The sequence below is a fragment of the Crinia signifera genome, chromosome 2, assembly GCF_055691185.1.
Source record: "Crinia signifera chromosome 2, ASM5569118v1, whole genome shotgun sequence".
Classification (NCBI taxonomy): domain Eukaryota; kingdom Metazoa; phylum Chordata; class Amphibia; order Anura; family Myobatrachidae; genus Crinia; species Crinia signifera.
The window spans coordinates 233,705,485-233,731,146 of record NC_139218.1 but is presented as its reverse complement, the minus strand read 5'-3'; the positions used below and the strand labels follow the sequence as shown (position 1 = coordinate 233,731,146).

General features: G+C 41.3%; 1 protein-coding gene across 8 annotated transcripts in view; it reads right to left on the bottom strand.

Moving 5' to 3' along the window:
- Nucleotides 1–25,662, bottom strand: part of SH3RF3 (SH3 domain containing ring finger 3) — a 468,317-nt gene that overhangs the window by 199,165 nt on the left and 243,490 nt on the right. For 7 of the 8 annotated variants that reach the window (XM_083174028.1, XM_083174026.1, XM_083174022.1 and 4 more), the window contains one exon: nt 2,440–2,535. The exons of the other annotated variant lie outside the window; for it this stretch is intronic. In XM_083174028.1, coding sequence (XP_083030154.1) covers nt 2,440–2,535 — 96 coding nt within the window. The remainder of the gene's footprint in view (nt 1–2,439; nt 2,536–25,662) is intronic. 8 annotated transcript variants of the gene reach the window in all.

Below are 25,662 nucleotides of genomic sequence, written 5' to 3'. Positions count from 1 at the left end.
GAAAGCAAAAATCATTGTTATTATGCCAATCTGTTTAATAAGTAGGTTTGTAGTGGGCTAATTGTTCCACTTCAGCTCAAAGCGGTTAACTAACAAATCTGCCATTCATTAATTCTTTTCTGTACATCTATTGTACGGTACAGAGTGAAAAGTACAGAGTAATTATATATCAACAAAAGTATCCTGGGTGCAGCCATTGGAGACCATTGGCATGATTATATAAACGCTGGAAAAATGATTTGTGACCAAATAAATATATATAAGATGAGTTATACGGACACTTGGTCATAAAATAGTTGTACACTTAATTTAAATCATTCAAAATGTCGCAGTGTTGACTTTTCAAGAAATATCAGCTTAAGACTCAACCTTTAATGAGCCTAACAAGGTCTTATGATTATCTTGTCAAAAAATTTCACGAGCAAGTGACTGTAAATAGAGAACAAGTCCAAACTAAAAGAAATGTATGTTTTATTCTAATACAATGGTAGTCAAAGGTGCAGAATGCCCGGCATGCCTTCACCTCTGACCCCCACACACTCCTCATCTGACTTAGGGCGGGATGTATTAAAATACATCGCCGCCCTTCGCGCCCCCCCGCCGCGTTGCCGCCGCATATGTACTAACATATGCGGCTGGCATCGCGGTGCGGTGACGGAGGCCCCCCGCGATACCTGGAATGTGGTGTGCGGGGGGTCTCCGTCACCTCCCAGCCGGCTCCTGCATCCCTCACGCGGCGTCACGCCGGGGACAGCTAAGCAAGCTGTCCCCGGCGCCTCCTCCTCCCCCCTGCAGCCGGAAGGACATCCGGCTGCGTCACTAGGGGGAGGAGAGGTTTACCTTCGAGGCGGCGGGTTTGCGTCAGCGGTGGGCGGCGAAAAGAAGCCCATAGGCTTCTATAGGGTATCGCCACCCAAAGGTGGCGATACCCTTCACTGCGGTATCATTTTTGATACATAGGAAAATGCGGTAAAAACGGGGTTTTACCGCATTTTCCATTTGATACATCCCGCCTCTATACTACTTCAGAATGTACATCCTGGGAGCCTGGGGATGCTTACATTTTCAGAGGCACGGCCAGTCCGAACAGGGGTCAGAGAGGTTGGGCAGGATATCAGGTGGTGGGACGTGGCCTAGCAATGAGACACCCCCCCCCCCCCTCGTTTTAATTATTTTGTGGATGTGCCCAGCACTACATGAGCAGCTGGGTCACCCTTGGCTCTCCTTGTCACATAATTATGCATCTATTATTCTGGCCACTACAGAGCGGAGCAGGGCAGTGCCGTGGGACAGCGCCGTGAAGTAAGTGACAGATGCAGGAGGAGGTCAGCAGCAGCCACGCACCCTGCTCCCCTTCCCGCCATGGAGCCGGTCAGTGGCGCGGCGCCCCCCTACTCCCCTGGGGCAGTTCACGCGGCAGCCGCAACCCCCCCAGTGGAGCGGATGCAGGGGGAGCAGTCTGTGGTGTCCTATGAAGGGGAAGCAACCTGTGGTGTCCTATGCAGGGGGAGTAGCCTTTGGTGTCCTGTGGAGTCATATACATAGGGAGCAGCCTGTGGTGTCCTATTATTATGCAGGGGGAGCAGCCTGTGGTGTCCTGGTATTATTAAACAGGGAAATTTATCAATAGCTGCTGCATTTCCCACCCTAGGCTTATACTCGAGTCAATACGTTTTCACAGTTTTTTGTGGTAAAATTAGGTGCCATGGCTTATATTCGGGTTGACTTATACTCAGGTATATACAGTATTACCCTTTATACAGTTTAATCTATATATATATATATATATATATATATATATATATATATATATATATATATATATATATATATATATATAACTTCAGGTCACTTGATATATTAATTTACATTGTACATCAGCTTGTGCCCCAACATGTGGTTTACAGATATACATTTATCCCACCCTTGTACAGGTTGAGTACCCCTTATCCAAAATGCTCGGGACCAGCAGAAATTTGGATAATGGATTATTCCATATTTCAGAATATTTTTATATTTCAATGATGTACCTTGAGGAATCTTGCATTTATGTTGTATATAAACACATGAAACACATGAAATATACACATATATTGTATTTGTGTATAAAACAAGGTTTCAAAACATGAAACAAAGTTTCTGTACTATCTCAGGTAGTGAATTTGAATGCAAAGCAATCATGTCCTTGCAAATATTTAGTGGCAGTTACATATAATATCCTCAGTAGTGCCAGTTACAGATGTCCCCAGTAGGCTTTTAGCAAGAAAAAAAGATTCTTCACATTTTGGAATGTATGTTTTCGGAATTATTTGGATAAGGGATACTCAACCTGTATTAAAACTCCCATTGTCTATGAGGATAAGCAATAGTTTTATATCTTATTACACATGTAGAATGTGGATTATGCTATTCCTTCCACCATGACTCTCATTGTCTCACCTCTACATAAAGAATGGGGAAAATTCCAATCTTGTCTCCCAACATTCCTTCAGCCCAATTATCATCTACACGTCTGATTACAGTCAGAATTTCATCCTGAAATAAATGAATGATATATTGTTACCAGACTCTACAAATACAGTTTTAATTTACAGTAGTTTACAAAATAGATTTGTGAATGTATATTATTATTATTATTATTATTATTATTATTATTGAGGTTTGTGCATGCAGCATTGTACAAGATGTAACATAAAACAATGCAGAAACAATAAATAACCTGTAGTATATGATAACTTGTATATGATTTATATATATATGGTATAGAATTAGATACAAATAATTGCACTTGTATCTGTACACACAATGAGCCCAATTCAGACCTACTCACTAAGCTGCATGTTTTCGTAGCCTAGTGAGCAGGTTAATGCTACCCGGCAAGAGCAACACACTTCCCCCCGCCCGCCAAAAGCATCCCTGTGCAGGAATGCAAACAGATGTGTACACGTTCGCATGTAGCCACGCAGAGGAGCAATTATTCAATGGATACTTACAATTGAAGGTTTTGTCCTACTGTACCCAGTGCTTCGCAGCTGTCACATGACCCTGGAGTTACTTGGCGGCTGCGGATCACTGTGGATTTGGGGGGGGGGCGCCAATGCCATGTGCCCGCCTTGAGCAGGCAGGGGAATGCCTGGGTTCGCTGAAGTCCACCCGGAATGCCCCCTGCCTGTTAGTCACCCGGCATATGCCCAGCAAAGGCTACCCTTCACACAGTCAGGATGCAAGGGGACCCCGCACACGCGCACAGCGTACCAGGTGCATGTGTGGTATATCAATGTTCAGATGAGCTGCGAATTCACAGCCCCCCAAATGGGTCTGATTTGGACCCAATGTTAGGACATTTAGCAAAATGGGGAGGAAAGTTATAAAGAGAGCAAGCAATCACTAATTAATTTGCCCTGCATGAAATAAAGCAAATACGGTATCTTGTTACTTTATTATCAGCATTTGAATGAGGGGGAGAGGACAGGGAGGATGTTTGTCTGCACACTCTGAGTAAGGTCACTAATAATTTGGGACCTATGTTGCCCGCTATACTGTTTATGTTGCGGGGGTGCCACTCAGGGTGACTGTAGTCATTTGTAGGGAGGGGGTAGCACAGGAGGTTGTGCAAAAAGAGTAGTTACACTGGTTGAGTGCACACAAAAATAATTGTTTGCTTTGTTATATCCTGGGATTTATGTTTAGTTTAAAATAAGTCAGTAAAATTTAACTTTTAATAAATGCTTTTCATAAAAATACCCCTTTGTTGTGTTTACTTTATTTATATATGCACAGAGGGGAATGAGTCGTTCTAGGTGAAATAAAGAGTTAAAATCACATATACCTAGACATGGTGCTCATACAAACAATGAGAAAAAGTGAAGAATATTTTTTTTTTTAAAAGGCTCAGAGCCCGTCTCTTGTTGCACTGGATTTAATTGTATCTTTTCTAAGGAGATTTTCTGGGTCTATTTATATGTTTATATACATTGTTGCCATTAGTTGGCTTCCAGCCCAGTCTTCTCTCTCCTTTGATGTATTCACATAGAGGTTTGTACTGGTTATTATTGTTGCCAGTTAGCTTCTGCTTATTGGCTCTTAGTCCAGTACTTTTTCCTCTGAGGGAAAAGTGTGTGTGTAGGATGTTATTTTTATTATTTGTAACTTTTTATTTCAAGCTCTCTCAGCTTGAGGTTATATTATTTGGTCAGGGGGAGGGTGGGGGATTGAGACATATATGCCCCGTCCTGTGTAGGCTGCACTCCTATTGGGTGGCTTAATATTTGCTGTACTCTCTGGTATTACACACCAAATGATTATGTTTATACAGACAATTTTTATACAGAAAATTTTTAAACCAATCTTGGTAATCTCATTTCTGTGTGTCGTTTTTATTTGTAATGTGTCACATTTGAGATAGCGTTCTTATATGGTTTTTACAGAGGTCTCCTGTCTTGCCCAATAATGGGAGTATTATTGCAGTCTTCTTTAAACACTTGCAAATGATTTTTAAGTTGGTTTGCCACTTAGTGATTTTAAAGGTTTGCCACTCTTATATGTTTGACAGTATTGATTTGTGGTATATACCAATGCAGAGGTCGACTGCCTGGACTGGCAGTTGGAGCTCCGCTATGGTCTCCTTTTTAAGAGCTTATAATAGTGGCTTATCCCTTTATGTGTCTGTGTCCTTATAGATAGTACTATATATAGCTGGGTGTTTTTCCAATTAGGTAGACTGCAAGTGGCTTCCCTAACTGGGTTGGTAATAGCGCTGTTCCCCCTTACATACACATTGATTCTACAATGTAGGCTGTGTAGCTAGGTATTGCTAGATCAGGATATCAGGTGGTTCCCCCAACTGGGTAAGCAATAATGCTATTCCCCTCTACACACACACATTGCTCTATGTTATATTATATACAAATTATTTCATAACAGGCAGCTAGAGGGCGGGCTCTGAGAGCTCCGACACGTGTTTCACCTAATAAGGCTTTTTCAAGACCAAACGATTGCCCTCCTGTGGGCTATATTTATTCTTTTCACTCCTCCAATCAAACCGTGTTCTGGCGGTTACATGATTCCGTGCGGACCAGGCCGACGCTTCTTGCGTCTTCCATTGTGTGGCGGAATCTCCGTTCCGTTTGCCCTACTTCCTGGTCATGTGGGTGGCGTCTGACGTTGCACGCTTGTCATGTGGTCTGTGTTGACCAATCAGCGCTACATATTTACGATCCTGGATATTTCTATTTACCAGGGCTGCCGGGACTCTGTATAATATATAATCCAGTTTGGTATATATATATATGTTTATTTTATTGGTAATTGATGTTATGTTTTTACTTTTAGGTATTTATGGTTGCCGATCTATTGTATCCTCCTGGAGTATTGCTGGAGTTTTGCTGGTTGTATGTTTCCTATAGTAATGGAATTCCGTTATTTCTATATTCCCGGGTATTTTTGTGTCCGGAATCTGTATGAGAGAATATGTTGTCCTGTTTGTTTCTATTTACTGGTTTCGATGGAGGTTTATTTCGAGTACTTAGAGGGTTCTTGGTTCCCTATTTTGTTTGTTATCCTAATGTTAGTTTTACAACCATGTTTATAGTGAGATTATAGCCCATGGTTTTGTCGGGTGTTATAAAATATCCAGGTTTGCCCGTTCTATTATTCATGTGATGATTGTGAATGTGTCACTCAAAAAAAGAAAAAAAGAAATTAAAATGTGTAACTATGTGATAAAAAATACTGTGAGAACGGGCGTGGCTTAGCTGCTGAACAGAGCAGACGTGCCTGGCTTGAGCTCCCACAAAAAGCGATAAAAACCTATAAACGGACCAAGCCTATTCCCCAAAATTACTGCCCTTATCTCCCCCCGGCACCCCACTTGCCTCTGACGGAGTCTGCGGAGCCGGGGAGCTCTTTTCAGGGCTCTTGCGGGTTGCGGCCTGTCGGAGGACCGGAGCCGGGACCTCGATTTCGTGCAGGGGGTCGCCGGCGATAGAGCCCCACCAAGCTGCAGTGACGCAAGACAGAGACGGGTGACTGGTAACTAGACGAGGCGCCTCCACGAGACGACACCAGCCGAGATCAGAGCCGCGAGGCGCCCGGGGCTGCTCGTCACACGCGCCGTCGGGTGGGCCGCAGCCGCGACTAATCACAGCCACCGGAAGCCGGAGCTCCGAGAAAAGAAAGAGAGAGACGCGGCGGGCGGATATCTAACTGACCGGCGGCAGCACAACAAAGTGTCTCTGGCTGACACCAGAGACACTGGAACATCACAGAGGCTGCGGCGCTGCCGACCACCCTCCAAGGGGCACAAAAGTGAGTACCCAGCAAGGGACCCCCGCCTCCTGATAATTCCCGCTGTAGGTGGGCGAGATACAGGGAAAGGAAAAAGAAAGCAGGCATATTTGGCTTACAGCCAGGGACAAAAGGGGGATACTCCGATCCTCCTGTAGGCTACTGATTTACCCAGAGGACCTAAGGGACAAAAGCTGAAGAAGAAGCTCCAGACCCCCTCCCATAACCTTGGTAGCAGCGGCGGCCATCTTGGGTGAGGCAGCACCTGCAATTAAGATATACAATCTGGGACACATAGATGATAAGTGCCTCTGACCTTCTCTCACCTCAATTAAGCTGACATAGTGGAAATACCCACTCCATCCACTGCTCTTTGGATACCTGGGGGCTGACAGCACCCTTAAACAACTCTCCCTGCCCCCCCTACCTGCTTAAACGTCCACCTCTCACTGCTACCTCCTGCATCCCAAGAAAGGGGAAAAAAAAAAAAAAAAGGAAAAGAGAGGTCTCTCAAGGTACAGCCACAAGAGATAGGACTGCTACTATTTAAGAGACCTGAATAGATATTATAGGGGAGAGCTCTGATACTACCCCTCGGTTTCGACATCCAGCCACAGAACCCTTCTCTTGGAAACAAGCACTCATAGTAACGCAACCCGACCACCGCACAAACATGTGACCGGAAAGGCTTTGCGATGAAGCCGTGTGCTCTTTGATGTCACCCTAAGACCACTCAGGGGGGGAGTGGCGGCTGAATCTTAACATGCCAAAGCTACACGAATGATGCGTGAAATGAGGTGTGCGAACTATAACTAACCATAGACCATTCATCTGAATACTAAAGTCTCACTCTACCATTGGTGACTTCCTCGCAATCCCCTATGCTGGGTCAGGAGTTTTGAAACTACAGGATGCTCCTTATTCCATGAGTGAGCATACATGAGTTCCAAGAAAAGCAGGGGAAAAGGAGGTAGCTCCCGCTCTTCTCGTACATTGCCTAACACCGACCTCCGAAAATACCTGAGCTCCCAAAAAGGTGGCGAAATGGCGTCCCGATCAAATCCTGCTTCCCCAGCCCACTCCTCAGTATCAGAGGCCTCACTAGAATCGGGAGAACCATCCCTGCTCTTGGCACAACCTGATAAACATGACCTTCAAAAAATTTTCAAGCTTCTCCAAACACTTCCTACTAAAGCAGATGTCCCCACAAAAGAAGATTTCACCTCCCTAGAAGATAAACTGCGAGAGGTGGTTCGTGCTGAAGTTTCCAATCTTAAACAAGAGATGACCCAACTTGGCTCTCGAGTGGAATCCTTGGAATCAGCAGGAGAAAAGACGGATGCCTTCAACAAATCTTTAGTGGATACCATCAGAATGCAGGCAGAAGAAATACAGTCCCTCCGCGAGCACCTCGATGATATTGATAATAGAGGACGTAGGAACAATCTGAGAGTCAGAGGTATCCCAGAAGACATTTCTCCACAAGGCCTCAAAGATGTCCTTACCAAAATCTTTAATGAAGTACTGGAGAACAACCTTAATGACTCAATTGTCTTTGATAGAGCCCATAGAGCACTACGCCCTAGAGGCCTGCAGTCTGAACGTCCGAGGGATGTGATTTGTAGACTACACTACTTTACTCAGAAAGAGGAGATCCTAAAGAAAATACGCAACCTAGATAGCCTCGAGTTCGACGGTCACTCTATCCAGGTGTTTCAAGATCTCTCTTGGCTCACGTTGCAGACCCGACGACAAATCAAACCCTTGACGGACACCTTAAGGAAAATGAATATCAAATATAGATGGGGATACCCCTTCAGTGTCACAGCATCTAATGAAGGGAAAACCGCAACCCTTCGGAAACCCGAAGATGTGGACTCCTTTTGTGCTACCTTGGGGCTCCCACCAATCAAGACCCCGGAATGGCGCTCACTTTGCTCCCAGATCTCACCTCCTTCGGCCCCTGGGATGAACCCTCCATTTCAGAGGGTCGAGAGATCGTCGAAATCTCATCATCAGTCGCAGACACCAAAATCCCCACGTTCCTCCTCTTCTACACAATCGATAACCTGACCTACACTAAACATATCGGTGTACACCTGACCCGTGGGAGATTTCAAGGAGAACAGAGAACATCAATGGCTATCCTTATGATTGAAACACACGGACATAGATAAGTAACCCTTACAGGGAAGAACATTCTTATTGCTTAGGTCTAATTAACCGGTATAATGTTTAAATCCATTTTGCTAGTTAAACCTTTCTTGCAGAAAAAGTTTCCCTGCCTCTTCTGGAGAACCCAGTTACCAGAAGCAAAAGTGAGACCATATATAGCTTAAAGGTGGAACCTCCTACAATTTAGGAGCTCATGTTGTTACTCCTCTTTTTTTTAGTTAGCAAATAAGATTAGACACCTTTAGTGTTCAAAATGTTACCCTCTTAGTTCACATATCTTGTATGAATCTTATAAACTATAGATTGTAACCATTACTTGCATAACCCTTTATAATGGTTGATTGCTTTGTCAAAGTTTGAATCTATGGGTTTTTTTTTTTTTTAGGTGTGCTCGGGATAGGCCCCATACCCCCCCCTGTTGCCCCCATATACACTGCACTCCGCGATCCCAATCACAGGGACGAGAGTGATTTCGCTCTCGCCTAGTGGAATGGGAGCAGTGCTGCCGTTTTTGTTCAGGCTATTTCTATCCCTTCTAATGTTTGACAGATATATGTTTTCATCTTCTGCTCTCTTTCTGCCCCCCCCCTTCTTCAATGTTACTTTTCCCCCTTCCTACCCACCTCCCCCGCTGCGTCCCTCAGACCAAAGCATGCAGTGACTACGTTTTTCTGAACCAATATGACTAACTTTAAAGTTCTATCCAGAAATACTAAGGGCCTAAACATTCCTGAGAAAAGATCCAGAGTACTAAGGGAATTGAAGATAGAAAAAACAGACATAGCGTTCTTACAAGAGACGCATTTTAAGGAGGGGGCTTCACCTCCTCTTAGGAATAGGGATTTCCCTGTGGGTTTCTTTTCGAATAACCCGCTAGGGAAAACTCTAGGAGTAGCTATCTTGTTCTCTCGCCATATAGATGTTACTGACATAGTCTCTCACCAATTAATCCCAGGAAGAGCTTTGCTAATAAAGTGCAAAATCTCCAACAGTGATTTCACTTTACTTAATGTTTATGCGCCCAATAAAAACCAACCGTCTTTCTTGGAGAAGGTACTGTCCTTATCCCAACCCCATTTACAGGGAGTGCTTTTATGTGGTGGGGACTTCAACTGGATACTTGATCCTAGACAAGACTCCTCCCATCCTTCCCCACGCTACTCGGACAAACTCCACCGTAGAATTCGCAAACTCCTCCATACATATCAATTAGTAGATCCTTGGCGTATTCAGCACCCCTCGACAAAGGATTACTCCTTTTACTCCCATCCCCATAAAATGTATACCAGAATCGACTACATTTTAATATCACACAGATTTCTACATCTAATAAATAAAACATCAATAGGGCAGATCTCATGGTCAGATCATGCTCCAGTTTCCCTAACTTTCAACCCCCCTACCCCAAATTGTAAAACTTATACTTGGAAATTAAACACCTCACTATTACAAAACCCCCAATGTCAACAACAAATAAGAGCAGCACTAAAAGAGTATAAGGAAACTAACGACATCGCTGACACTCCTAAGAATATGATCTGGGAAGCGCACAAATGCGTAATCAGAGGCAGACTGATACAAATAGGAGCCCAACTAAAAAAACAGAGACAGGCAAGAAGAGAGACTTTGATTCAAAAAGTACATTCCCTAGAACTCACACATAAATCCTCCCTCTCTGCTGATACTCTAAATGAATTACTAGAAGCCCGAAAGGAATTAAATTCCTTTATGTCAGAGAAACTTAAAATGGAGGCCCGCAAATGCCGTAACCGTTTTTTCCTCTTTGGAAATAAACCTGGAAAACTATTAGCAAATGCACTGCGAGCGCAACGCTCAGCGACATTCATACCAAGTATCAAGTCCCAAAAGGGTCGCATGTGCAATACTACTAAAGATATTGCCTCGGCCTTTAAATCTTTCTACTCACAACTATATAATCTCAATAAGACACAAACACTGGACTCACACATGATCAAGAAGCAAGCCATTGAAAATTATCTTCAAGAGGTCGGGTTCCCGAAGCTATCAACTGAAGAAGTTGAGGCTCTGGAGCTACCCTTTTCTCCTGAGGAACTAGAAACTGCGATTAAGACCACCCCAAATGGTAAAAGCCCTGGACCCGATGGTTTCCCCATAGAGTACTATAAATGCTTTAGTGACATCCTATCCCCACTGATGCTAGCCACCTTTAACCAGATTTCTGATAATTCCCCATTTCCGAGCCAGTCTCTGCTGGCCCATATTTCTATTATCCCCAAGGAGGGGAAGGACCCAGCACAATGTGCCAGTTATAGACCGATCTCCCTGTTGAATGTCGACCTGAAACTGTATGCAAAGCTGATAGCAAATCGCTTCAAGCAACTCCTCCCACACCTGATCCATTCTGATCAGGTGGGTTTTGTCCTGGGGCGTGAAGCTAGAGACAACACAGCAAAAGTCTTGGATTTAATTCATATTGCTACAAATAGTACAACACCAGCTATCTTGCTTTCAACGGACGCGGAGAAGGCATTCGACAGGGTAGATTGGGACTTTCTTCTGGGGATTCTAAACCACCTTGGCCTGGGTCCTGTGGGTTACCAGAGAATTAAAGCTCTTTACACAACTCCAGCTGCACAGGTTAGAGTCAATGGAGATCTCTCAGAGGTGTTCCAAATTTCGAACGGCACTCGCCAGGGATGTCCCCTGTCCCCAATGATATTTGTTCTCTGTATGGAGGCACTGGCGAGAGCTATTCGAAAGAACCCCAATATACAGGGACTGTGTGTAGGGGGTAAAGAATATAAATTGGCCTTGTTCGCAGATGATCTACTAGCTATAATTTCAAACCCCCACACCTCAATTCCCAACCTCCTAGGCGAATTTCGCCGCTATGGAGAGCTGTCTAATTTCAAAGTGAATTTATCTAAATCAGTTGCACTAAACTTAACACTAGATCAGATGAGTCTACAAGTCCTGAAGTCTATATCTCCATTTGCCTGGCACCCAACACATCTTAAATATCTAGGTGTAAATTTAACCAGAAAGGTCTCTGATATATATTCTAACAACTTCCCTCCGCTGCTAAATAGAATACAGGCTGACCTCTCCTCCTGGGGAGCAAAAACCATTTCTTGGTTTGGCCGCATCAATGTAATTAAGATGAACATACTGCCTAGAATATTATATTTTCTCCAGACACTCCCAGTTGATATCCCCAGCTCCTGGTTCTTATCGCTACAACGTAAGCTACGAGATTATATATGGGCGGGCCGCAAGCCGAGATTTAAGCATGAGATTTTGTTTAAAAGGAAACATGCAGGAGGTCTCCAACTGCCACATTTCCTCTCATACTATAAGGCAATACTACTGACTAGAGTGATGGAATGGACCTCCCACTCAGGTAAAAAGCAATGGGTAGATCTAGAACTAGCCACTATCCCATCGGCTCACCCTGGCCTTCCCTGGTGCAAAGGGCCCCCAAATACCTCACATCCACTGGCAACTCCCATGTTCCGCTGCTGGAAACGTCTCCGCTCGCTGCCCATGATCTCACCTAATCCATCTCCTCTCATGCCTCTGTTTGATAATCCGGACTTCCCTCCAGGAATGGTTCATAACTCATTCTCTTTATGGCGTTCAGGAGGTATATCTAGAATAAATCACCTGATAAATTCATCGGGTATTTTGACGTTCCCGGATATTCAGAGAGATTGGGATCTCCCAAACAGAGAAATATGGAGATACCTACAGATTAAACACTTTCTGTCAAAGTTAGGACCATCATCCAAAAAATTGAGACCCAACACGCCGTTTAAAAATTTATGTACAGCCGACCCGTGCCCCAGACACACTCTTTCGACTATTTACAAATTAATCATTGAAGAGGCCTTTCCGGCCAAGCCAAAATTCATGGTAGACTGGGAAAGGGATCTTCAAGAACTGGCGGGAGACCATGACTGGGCAGAAATACTCAGGAATACTTTTTCCTCTTCCCTAAATGTCCTAACATTGGAAACTCATTATAAGGTTCTCACTAGGTGGTACCGTTGTCCAGACCTTCTGGCGAGAATCTATCCTGGAATCTCAAACGTATGTTGGAGGTGCGGCAGCCACCCAGGTACAATGCTCCACATTTGGTGGGACTGCCCGTCTATACAGCCATATTGGAAAAAAGTAGTCGAATCTGCAGAAATAATTCTACAGGAGAAGCTGCCGTTTAACCCAAGCTTTTGGCTGCTTAACCTCCTACATAGGCCCCAATCTACTATAAGAAAACCCTTTTACGCCACTTACTGAGTGCTTCAAAAGCGGTAATTCCAGTACATTGGAAGACTAACATCACTCCACCAATGTCGGAATGGTGTGGCCGACTTGACCAATATATGGCAATGGACGACCTTATCTCATCTATAGACTCTAAAGAACAGGCCTTTAGTGTTACCTGGCTACCTTGGTTAACTTATAAAGAATCAGAACACTACAAGTCACTTTAATGGATTTGTTTATTTTAACTCTTCATGGAAACATTTCTAATATACTTAAGTACAACTGTAGGAGCCGCAGCGTTATCTTCCCCTCTCCCTCTCTCTCCCCCCCCCCTGTTCCGTCTTTGTCGTCTTCTCTTTCTTTTCTGAAATAGAACCAAAGGAATCAGTATTGGTGCCAATTTTCAATTGTTATTTAGTACTACTATAACTACTTGTGATATTTCAGACACTTGTTTTACATCAGACTTTGTAAAGTTTCTTGAAATACGTGTTCTTTCTTCTTTACACATACTGTATGTGATTTACTATGTTTTTTTGATAAAATCAATAAAAACATATTTGCGTAAAAAAAAAATACTGTGAGAACAAGAAAATATGCTTGGGTACTTATTGAGTGATACTCATATGCTTCTTAAATATCCGTGTATATAATTATCTGTGTTGGTGATATTGGTGGTACTTTATGTGCCACAGAAAAAAGGGGGGATATGGGGGGGGAGGAAAGAGGGGGAGCATCTAGTAGGTAAGTATAGGATAGGTGATAGGTGGATATTAATGAACTGTATTTCATGGGTGATGGGTGAATATCAGTAAACTGTATTTGATACATGTATTGGTGCTGCTGATGGTGCCAGATTGGGTAGTGTATGGGGATGTGTCTGCCCTTGTGTCTTTAGAATTCCCTATGGTATAGTGAAGTATGATGATTATCATACTAAATATCATTTCATATAGTATGGTTATACTATTTCAAGAGTTGGATTGTGTATGTATTGGTCCTCTTCCTCATGTACTTATATTGTTCTACTATTATCATCCTGTCATTTGATACGTTGTTGTAGTTATGTTCTGTTTCTTAATCTTTTAATAATTATATTCCTGATTTGTAGGTACTGTATCTTAAAGAGTGTGAAATGGTCCTGATGGTTTGAATATTTTTACTAATGTGTGTAATAATTATTTCTTTTTAAGATTGTCTCTCAATAGTCATCCACCCTTCCATCTTGAGGAGGCCATAAATAAAAATAACATCCTACACACACACTTTTCCCTCAGAGGAAAAAGTACTGGACTAAGAGCCAATAAGCGGAAGCTAACTGGCAACAATAATAACCAGTACAAACCTCTATGTGAATACATCAAAGGAGAGAGAAGACTGGGCTGGAAGCCATCTAATGGCAACAATGTATATACAGTAAACATATAAATAGACCCAGCAAAACTCCTTAGAAAAGATACAATCAAATACAGTGCAGCAAGAGATGGGCTCTGACCCTTTTTAAAAAAAAAAACTATTCTTCACTTTTTCTCATTCTTTGTATGAGCACCATGTCTAAGTATATGTGATTTTTACTCTTTATTTCACCTAGAACGACTCATTCCCCTCTGTGTATATATAAATAAAGGAAACACAACAAAGGGGTATTTTTATGAAAAGCATTTATTAAAAGTAAAATTTTACTGACTCAACTATGCACTCAACCAGTGTACCTACTCTTTGCACAATCTCCTGTGCTACCCCCTCCCTACTATATTATCAGTCCTGAAGACACTCTTGACAAATGTGCAAGACTGGGTGGTGCAGTCATTTTAAAGAATTAAGGCATTTGTTGCGACCTGCATTTGGAGGGCATGCTGGTTTCTGTAGTGCCACAAGGAGGATTTAGGGGTAACTCCTAATAGGCTGGCTCTCAACTTAGATATATTGGTAAGTGCTGTTATCACGTAGCCTTACAGTAGACAATTATATGGCCCAGATTGGGTGCTGTTATCATGCAATGTAGGACTTCCGGTATCAGAGTGCCTTGACGAGGCCCAGAAGCTTATCATATCTTTTGAAAAATATATGTAACTAAGACCTCTGAATGTTGGTTTTTCAAATCTTATTACTAATGCCCTTTGGTGTGCTAGGGGTTAAATCCCCCTCCCTTGCAGCACCTGGGGGCATTACTGGTTTGATTGAGCAGCTTTCACCACTGATTTTAAAGAATTACCCAGATGATTTATCTCCTTCAGTAAATATGATTTGATTCCAGATGAATAAAGGAGTGAGTTGTTATGTTATTTTCCCATCTGCTAATACATTTCACAGAAGTAGTTTCTTGCCCAGAGTTGAGAAAAGAAATATTTGCATGCTGTGTATCATAATGACTAAGCTTCACCCTAACATGGCAGGGGTGTAACCAAGGAACAACAAGGAACATTGAGCAGCTGTTACCCTGGCAATCACTTATGTGGTCCCTTGTTGGTGTGTTTACAGGATATTATCAGCTACTAATAACTTCTATTTAACAATAAGGATTGCACATCCAGAGGGCAAATTAATCCTTTGAGTGAATTTGTCAAAATAGGTGTGGACATTGCCAAGCAAATATTTTTATGACCGTAATGTTTTCCTTATATAGGAAATATAATCTATTTTTACACAACATTTTTTTTTTGGTCATTTATATTACAAACGTGAACAACGCTGGTATATATTTTTTAATTCAGTAATTTTTATTAAGTTTTGCGAGAGTACACCTATAAACTAATCCAACAAATCTAATATAAACATACAGGTTAAGTATCCTTTATCCAAAATGCTCGGGACCAGAAGAATTTTGGATAAAGGATTATACAGTATTTTGGAATATTTTTAGATTTAAATTAGGTAGAGTATCTTGCATTTATGTTGTATCAAACACATGAAATACACGCAAATATATTTTATTTGTGCATGAAACAAGGTTTTGAAACATGAAACAAAGTTTGTGTACAATCTGAGGCACTGAATTTGAATGGCAAGCAATCATGTCCTTGTAGATATTTAGTGCCAGTTACATGTTATTTCCCCAGTACTGTCAGTTACAGATGTAGCCAGTAGGTTTTTAGCAAAAAATTTAAAAACAAAAGTACATTTTGGAGACTATGGTTTTCGGAAAAATTTGGATAACGGATATTTGCATAAGGGATACTGAACCTGTCCGGTACTAGATACAAGCAATATGCAACAACCCTGCATCTGATGACAATGCATACAACTAAGAGATGTGTATTACAATCAGAATATACAAAATACCTCTGGGACAGGGAAATATTAATCCAACTACCTGAAGGCGCCATTCAGGTTCGATAAGAGAAAGATATACAAGGGTATATAATTAGAGAATAATTGCGCATTAGAATGTACTGTACAAAAACACCCTGAATTAAGTCCAGGGAGAATAGTAGCATATTGAATCAGGGTCCAATAGTATACAAATAGAAATGTCTATCTAAGAAAACAAAACCCCAAAAACAAACCACCACCCCTCCCCCCCAAATAAAAAAAACTGCCCAAAGCAAACCTCCCCATAACCCCCACCCTGTATAACCTAACCCATCTTAGGAAATACCTGGATCCAAGAAAACCTTACCTCCCCTATACCTACACTGAACTACTGAATACTATTCTAAACACTCCCCACAAGGGTTGGATAGTAGACAAATGGACTGATTGGGGCAATGGCTCAGCAGTCATTAAATAGTATAGCTGGGATTAACCAACATAGTTACACTGTAAAGATGGAACCTTATAATACAAACATTGTAGCAGCAGTAAATTAACCTTATCCCGTATAGTATTAGACAGCACAATAGAAACAATGACATATATATAGCATAAGATAAACAGTATATATAAATGCACGGCAATAAGTAAAAAACAAGACAAAATATAAAGGCAGTCAGAAAAGGCATCTTAAAGTATAATGGATGACTGCCCGACATCGGAATCCTGATTGCCGATGCTCCGACAGGGGGGATCCCAACTGACAGGGGCTAGTCTCCCTTGTGGGGGTCCATGACCCCATAGAGGGAGACTAGAACCTGTGGCGAGCGCAAGGAGCTTCTTTACGCTCACCCCTCTGTTGGAGCACCAGCAGTCGTGATTCCGATGTCGGTATACTGACTGTTGGGATCCCAATTGTCGGGCAGTAATACCACACCCCTTTAGATGAATTGCATCATCAGCAAAGCATTTTGGAACAGAACAGCAGCTAGACTCAAATTTAGGCGGGACCATAGAAATGTGCATGTTCAGATTATGAACCAATACAATGGTAGTAAGAGCCGCAGGTGTAATAGATATAGGCAGCTCACCCTCAGCAACTTCTGTACACTGCCCCCGGTGCAGGAGGAAGACAGGGTACCACCCTGTATATTATAAATCTTTTTAGGAAGCCTGGTAGTAGAAGCGGAAACCGCTTGCAGAATTTGTTGAACAAAGGACTCCAAGAAAGCAGACCTGCAGCTGTAGGATGGCCACAAAGAGAGATGGCGGAGGCTAGCACACAAGATTTACTTCTTCTACAAAAGACTTTTTAGCACTGCTGTCTCTTGGTGTAGATAAAACTACAGTAACTTTGCAAGATGTGCAAAGACCCAGCAGTGCTTAATAGGACTGAGCCTCAGTCTATGAGGTCAAAGGAGAAGTTCTCCTTTCATCTCGCTCTGTACAGGATGAGTGACATGACACGGTCCATATTAACCTGCTTTTACTTGTAGTTTTGAAGCTAACATTCAATAGCCACCCACTGATAGGTAATCAAAGGAGAGCAGAGCCGGGTAGAATAAGAACAGACACAATTTATACGTTTTATCCCTGAAGCTGCTTCCACTATTTTTCAATATATATTTTTTTTACTTGGAGCATTTTCCTCTGTGGGGGATTTTTGGCCTCCCTGCAAGAAAGTAACTCTGAAGCAATAAACACTTTCTGATTTCTTCCATTTTTTTTCCTTTTCCATAGATAAAATAGATCTTGTCGTATAAACAGATGCAATGTTAAAATAGTAATATTACTGTTAGCACAATATATAGTAAGAAACCAATATGACTAACTGTGTGAAAAGTGCACTATATTATGTAGGTGCTACTTTAATATACTGTAACTGTAGTGTAGCTATTAATGTACTTTGGAAATAATAAACAATATTCACTAGATGTGCAGTGCAAAACACATAGGTGCATATGTAGGTGTAAATGAACAGAAGAGATTGCATTCCTGTGTGTATTTAGGCTGTTTTGCATACTCAGAGATTTACTAAAGGTAACACAGAAGTAAAATAACAATGTGAACAGCAAAACACATCTAAATCTTCAAGTAGAAGTTAAAACACCATCACACCAACTCAACTTTGAAAGTACCTCACTCACTGAAAACGATGTTAAGTCAAGTGCATCAAGGTATCTCTAAAAGATGGGTGCGCTTGACTTCCCAAATTCCCTTACCTTGTGAAATTGTACCACACATTGTGTGTTTTTCTTTTTGATTTGTATACGGACACCGACAGACAAAATTGAAGAAGAAAGGAAAAATCTCCAAAACCGAGAGTCTAATGTAAAGTTGGAAAGGGGAGTATCCTATTTTTACTTTCCCCATTATATACATCCCATGGTATGCCCAAAGGAGGAGCGCCCAAGTCCAGAGTATTATTCACACATCTTGATAGTTCTCTTTTAAGGATCTAGGGGTAGATCCTTTACTACTCAGACAGGCAAACCTTTATTCATAATAGCACCACGTTATCCTTCAAATTACCCTTTTATACTGATTTAAGCAATTATTACCGCAAAAGAAAATAAGATAAGGGGCCTTGTTTTCAATCCAAGATGGCTGATGTGAAACTGCTCTATCTGGAGTATCTTCTCATCAACCATCTTCATTGGAAGCAGCAGAGATGCACAGAGATGCTTTAGGTATGAGTGGTGACTGGCTAAAGTGTGTGAGGATGTACATCATAAAACATGCCAACCTCTCTTCATACTTACCTACTAGCTCACTCTTCACCAATCAGAGGCAAGTACTATGAGCGTTATGACACAACAATGTCATCATGGCAATGCCTGACTCCAATCACTTCGCTAGAGAACTGGATAGGATCTGGGAGAGCGGTTGTGGAAAACGAAATTGCATCTCTACGCCATTAATTTATTACGACCGCCCACTGCGCAATTCCATGGCGCCATTTGCGTCTTATTAGCTTAAACTATAAACTACCAGGGTCGGACGTGAAATTTTAATGGTTAAAGTCTTAAAGATATGTTCCCTTTTGTCTCTATCTGTTCGCATGGAACTCCCTGAGTAAACCCCAAATTTTGTTTTGATTTAACTTGTATCAGTTACCGTCAACAGTCGCAAATGTCTGTATAGTGAAAGGATCACTATATATGACATTAGTGATACCTAGATTGTGTTGTAGTGATGAATCAGTGTACTTGAGAAACAATGGCTATAGTTCCGGCCCAAACCAGCTCATTCAAGTTCTCTGGGCCACTTCACTCCAAGAACAAAGGACCAAAACCAGAATGGTCAGAACAGGATTCTCACTGCCAGGAAGTTGTACCTGTGACTTGGAGAACCAATAAGGAGAGGCCCAGTCTCTTTGGTTTACCCAATGACCACCAAGATTGACTCCCCCGCCCCTTACCTTAAAAATGACCAGACACTGCATATCGCTCTCGCTCTCTCACACACACCAAGAAGATGTGAACTGCAGAGCTCGCATTCTCCATGGCAGGGCTCTGCCATGGAGAATCACTATTCGGATTGTGGCCCTGGGCTTCCTATTGACGGTAAATTGAAATCCTCTGTATGTGTAATTGTTGCTCATTAGCTGTATCTGCATTTCTGTCTAATTGTCTGTAATATATATCTATACATGCATATTGTTACCATATCTTGTAATGATTGTGATCCTAAATCCTTGATGTTAACTTTTATTTAATACATACATAAAGACACGGGGTCGGAGCCGTGTTCATAACGTAACCCAGGTCTCCTTGTGTTATTATAATATATATAAGGTAGTTTCAATTCCTATGTTATAGTGGAAAGGTTAAAACCACTTTTGTCTGTTTACTCCTTTAACAAGCAGCATCTGATCTGAGCAGTGCTTATATTCATATGTAAATGAGTCTCACAAACCATTCTCCTGTCTGGTTAAAAAGTGACAAAAGAGCTGCTAACCTGGGCTAGAGATAAGGATAACCAATGTGTTCAGCTGCTGTTGCTAAGGGTAACAGAGTGCAAGGTTTTGAGAGCAACAAATATATATTTATAAATATATTTTAAATCAGCTTATGGAGAGTCTCATACGCACATTGTGTCTGAGTAGCCCGGGGTATAAACAATAGGGGCTATGTTTAAAATATATTGCACATAGCAACGGTTGCTAAGGGCAACCGTCGGTTGGTGTACAAGATAATTTGCATACGGTATAACTACGTCATCATCCCCCTGGTTTATTAAAATATGAAACATTATTACCGTCTACATACTTAAATTTACCAAATATGCCACGTATCTAAGCTTTATATTTATTTTACTTTCAGGTGCCATGGGGCAGAAATAGTGCAGCCCCCAAGCCCTGCACCCTGTGCGGCAGCACCAGTTGCCCTCCATTATAAGTAATGCTTATTTATTTATATACAGTTTCTTATATAGTGCAACATATTCCGTTGCTTAGAGACATGTGAAGACATGTGGTGCATTACCACGGAATATGTACGGGAGACCAGCAGACAGGATGCCTGCAGTCAGAAGACTGACAGCTGCATCCCAATGATGAGAATCCTGACAGGGGCTGGGCATGTATATTTACCCGCCAACTTTAATCATCCTTATCTGCAGATTAACCCTAGCAGTCCCCTCTTGGAGCCTAACCATAACCTCCCTAGATTTTAGTGTCTTACCCTAACAGCCCCAGCATACTTATGATTGGGATGTGGCTGTCAGGATTCTAGTGTCGGCATCTCCATCAATGTTGTGATTCTGGCGCCTGTCCTCTTGCCACCAGTCAGAATTATGCCAACGACATACTAATCAATGGTATGCTGATTGCATCCACTGCCATAAGGTGCTGCAAATAGACGTCTAAACCCCCGTATACAAGGGACCACTGGTTTTTAGGCTGAGCAAAGTGCTCAACCTAAAGTCAGATCACTTAGAAAATGCCCATTTAGTGTTAATGAAGTTGGCTGTAGCATTAGCAGAAGATGCAGATGGTCATGTCTGTGTGGCACCTAACAGTTCCAAACAACTGCAATTGAAATAATAGTAAAATGTGAAAATATAATTGTTGTTAATCTTTATTTGCTATTTTTTTATATATCTTTTTTTTAACTTTATTGTGTATGTCTATGTCTGAGGATTCAGGGAATCCATATGAGGATAGTTTTAGTGGCATGTCCATGACTCTGCTGTACCACAGCTTAAGATAAGATATGTGACTGTGCCATTGAAGGATTTTTCGTACGTAGTTTTGCCTATGTGCTTTTCTGAATGAAAGGTGGATTTTCACCTTACATTTCTGTATTCTAGCTGGCTGAAAGAGGTTTCCATGAAATATCAGCCTATATTCTCTCTGTCTCTAAATGCTTCAATTACAAAACAATCCCTACTGGAGAAAAGCTTCCAACACAGCATGGTACTGTCATTCTGCCACTACAATGCATTACTGTGGAAATAATCTCATATTGCAAATTGCCAGAATTAGCCTTTATCTATAGATAACACTTTGCATTTTGTCCAGCTTTATCACAATCGGATAGCGATTTTATTTTCCACAGCCTAGTATGATTATCCAGCCCTGACAATTCCCGATTCCCAATGTGAAATACTGCTAGAATAATTATACAATTCACAACTGTGATTTGCGGTAGGTAAAAGCATTTTAAAACCTCGAAACAATGAATTCAAGACTGAAACTACCAATTTAAGCTCTTAATACATTGCTAGGGTAAACTATAGAATACACTGGAGTTCCCATCAGTACACATTTCCTAACCATTTAGATATATAAGAAGATAAGAAGCTGCTAACACAAACACACTCAATTGTTCTGTAAAGCATGTGTGTAATCACCTCCATTCCATAAGACTAACCATCATCCACTAACGCAGAATAATATGTTTTCTTGTGTGTGCCTATTTAGTTGACAGTCAGAGGGCTAGATGTACTAAGCTTCAAAAGTGATAAAATGGAGAGTGATAAACACCAGCCAATCAGGCCCTAAATTCCATGTCACAGACTGTGTTTGAAAAATGTCAGACAGGAGCTGATTGGTTGGTTGTTTATCACTCTCCATTTTATCACTTTTGAAGCTTAGTGCATCTGGCCCATAATGTGGTCATTTAAAACACTGATATAATAATGTTGATATGGGGATGATGCCAACAGACATGTAGACACGGTTCAGTGGGGAGTTGGTAATAAAAGCAATAAGCAAAAGAGACAGCAGTCAAAAGGGCTTGTTCCACCTTAAGGCACTTTCCTCTCTATTAGGGCTTTTATCAAATGACTGGCTTTTACTAAAACCCCTGTCATGGGCATGTGGCAAACAAGAATAACCAGGCTGGTGTTATCACAATACCATACCTCCCAACATGACCATTGACAAAATGCACTGTTCCTTGTCTTCCCTCTTATGGGACCTATACACAGTGATATAAAAGCATTTTTTAAGTGATTTTACTTATTTTAACTGCATCGCTCAGAAAATGGCCCTACATCGCTGTGTGTAGGGGCCATAGGGATAGCGTGGGCAACATCTCATCTTTAATAGAACTCCCATCTTAGTAAATTTACCACTATGTTTATACAGTATACTGTACAGTTCATTATTTATGCAGTTGAAACATCTTTCAATTATACACAGTCACATACAGTTTTATGGTACTGTTTTATGCATATATTTAACGAAAAGTAAACACATGATATATTGTGGGAAATTTATACCACTTTCAGACTGCACTCTGGACCCGGGTTATTGCCGTGTCCATGTGTCTCCAACCAGGGTCAAGGTACGGTGTGAAAGCACCACTGTGAAAATTCCCAGGTTGAGTAACACTGCATTTCAACCAATGTGAAAGCGGCCAACCTGGGAATAGCACAGCTTAAAGTGCAGTGTGAAAGGTGTCAAAAAGGTGTCTGGCCCAGGTCGTAGCTGGGATGGACCTGTGTTCTAAATACCGTGTTGGACCCGGGTTTGCGGTCTGAAAGCAGTATTCCTTAGATGTGTATTCCATACCTCCCAACTTCTTGAATGACGGAAGGGAGACCCCTGAAAAGGGGGCGTGATGTATGTAAATAAGGGAGAGTATCATATGCAAATGATGCCACCACCGGGTCATGCCCCCTTTTCGCCCTCTGTATTGCTGAATAGAAGCTGTGCGCATGCTCACAGAGTCTATTCCTTCAGGCTGGGGGGACTCCAAACTGCCCCCCTCCCCTGCCACGGGGCACTGCCGCCCCCGGGAGGGACGCGGGACCGTTCCAAAAAGAAACGGGACGATCCTGTAAAAAAACGGGACTTTTGGGAGGTATGGTATTCTACTTCACATGTTGCTATGGGAAACCAATCAGAATCTACTTCTTATTTATTTAGCACCCTCTAGAAGATAGTAGACAGGATCTGATTGGTTGCCCATGGCAACATCACATGTGAAGTAGAATACGCATCTTAGTAAATTTCCCCCATTGTATTTATGTATCTATTTTAAGGCAACTGTTACAAATCACATTTATTTGCTATCCAGTGTTATATGACTGTAGTCAAAATGTTATACAGGTTGAGTATCCATTACCTAAAATGGTCGGTACCAGAAGCATTTTTGATAACGGATTATTCTGGATTTCAGAATATTTTTATATTTTAATGAGGTATCTTGCATTTATGTTGTTCAAACACATCAAACACATGAAATACACACAAATATATGTTATATTTGTGCATAACACAAGGTTTCAAAACATAAAACAAAGTTTGTGTCCTATCTCAGGTACTGCATTTGAAAACCAATTAATCATTTTCTGGAAACTATGGATAAAAGATATTTTGGATAAGGGATATTTTGGATAAGGGATATTTTGGATAAGGGATATTTGTTTAAGGGATACTCAAACTTTATTTATTTGTATCTATTGTAACTGGATTGTGTTAATAAATATTACGACTAACAATTTTTGCATATATAATTTTTTTTATTTTTATGTATTCTGATGTGTTGTTATAGGCACAGCACCCACTTTTTCTTTTTCATGTTTTAGAGGGTTAACATAATTTCCTTGTGGGTCAGCCTCTGTTACACATGAATAGCTTCTATTAAAGGGCATCTAATATTTAATTATTAGGAACAGTGTGTTGGGTGTAATATGTAGACTCAGGAGACCTGTGCAGCAGACAGGTCAGGTACTTTAGTCATGTCGGAGTAGAGAGGACACGCGGAGAACCATGCATGTGCAGTAGCGTACTTTGGGACAGATTCACACCTGTTTGCTGGGCTACAAGTTTTCGGAGCACAACAAGCAAGTAAACGCTGCCCCACATTGCCCCACCCAAGTGTGATCCCGCTCATTTGCATTGCTGCCAATTTACTCGCAGCCATGCACATGACGGGGAAAACCATTGGGAATCACTCATCAAATGGTTTTCCACTATGTTCACAGCACCAAGTAAGCCAGGTCTTATGCAGTGCTGTGAAGGCTGTCAGGAGAAGGAGACTGCTGATGACATCAATCTGCCTTTTCTGGGACACCCCAGACAATTCTGTGTTACCACCCCCAAACGGCCACAGGGTGTCAATCAAAATCTCTTTCTGAAAGCTCTAACTCCTCCAAGGGTAGCCGGCAGAACACATTCTGCCTGCTACCCTTGGAGGAGTTAGAGATTCCAAAAAGAGATTTTGTTTGCTGGCATCAATTCGTGAGCAATTTTTGACTGTCATCATATAATTATCAGTCCAGACAAAGGATCCCCAGGATAGCAAGGAAGATTGACTTTCCACCGTTTACCCTTAGGGTCGGTTTATTAACCTTTTTTAAACTCAGCATATGGGCCACTGGGCCTGAACTCCACCTATCTAATAATTAGGAACACCAAAGTTTCCACTCAAAGAAGCGGGAACGTAATAAATTTACTGTTGGAGAGATTTCATTCATTCTCCTAGAAAAGATTGATAAATGTGCCCCTGATGAATTCTCTTTAGACGAAACTCATTGGTGCGTTTGGCATTTCCATTGAGGATTTTAATAAAAGGGTTACTGAGAAGATCCTTATAATGCTCAGGGACCTTTGTGGTTAAGCAGCCTTGTAATTGTTCGTAATTTTGGAATATTTTATATATATATATATATATATATATATATATATATATATATATATTTAGCGCCCTAGACAAGCAATGTCCAACCAATATTTCAATAATACATTTTTCATTAAAAAATAAATAAATAATAAAATATTGACAAAGACTATTGAAGTTGTTCTTTATGTAAGAAACTTTTCTTTTATTTTCAGTACATCTGACCAACACCCAACGCGTTTCGTCTCGTTAGAGACTTCATCAGGGGTACATGATCTAAAATATAACATACATTTCATAAGATACATAACATTGGACATTACATTAAAAATGATAATATTCATCAAAAGTACGTAGGAATATTTGATGGTAAAAATGGAGAGACTTGGATAGGAGATGATATGGAGATACTATTTCATAGAGGTACATACCTTAGAATAAACAAGGTGTAATATGCCCATTCAGGGTCATAGAGTAAAGATAACACGAAAGCAACGTGATTAGGGTCCAATTTCTTGGTACCACCGGAAACAATTATTGAACCTAATAATATAGTAAAGGTGGGGTATTTTAATTATATAATAAAGGTCTTTTGATGAATGTATATGTAATCTTCGCATCTTTATAT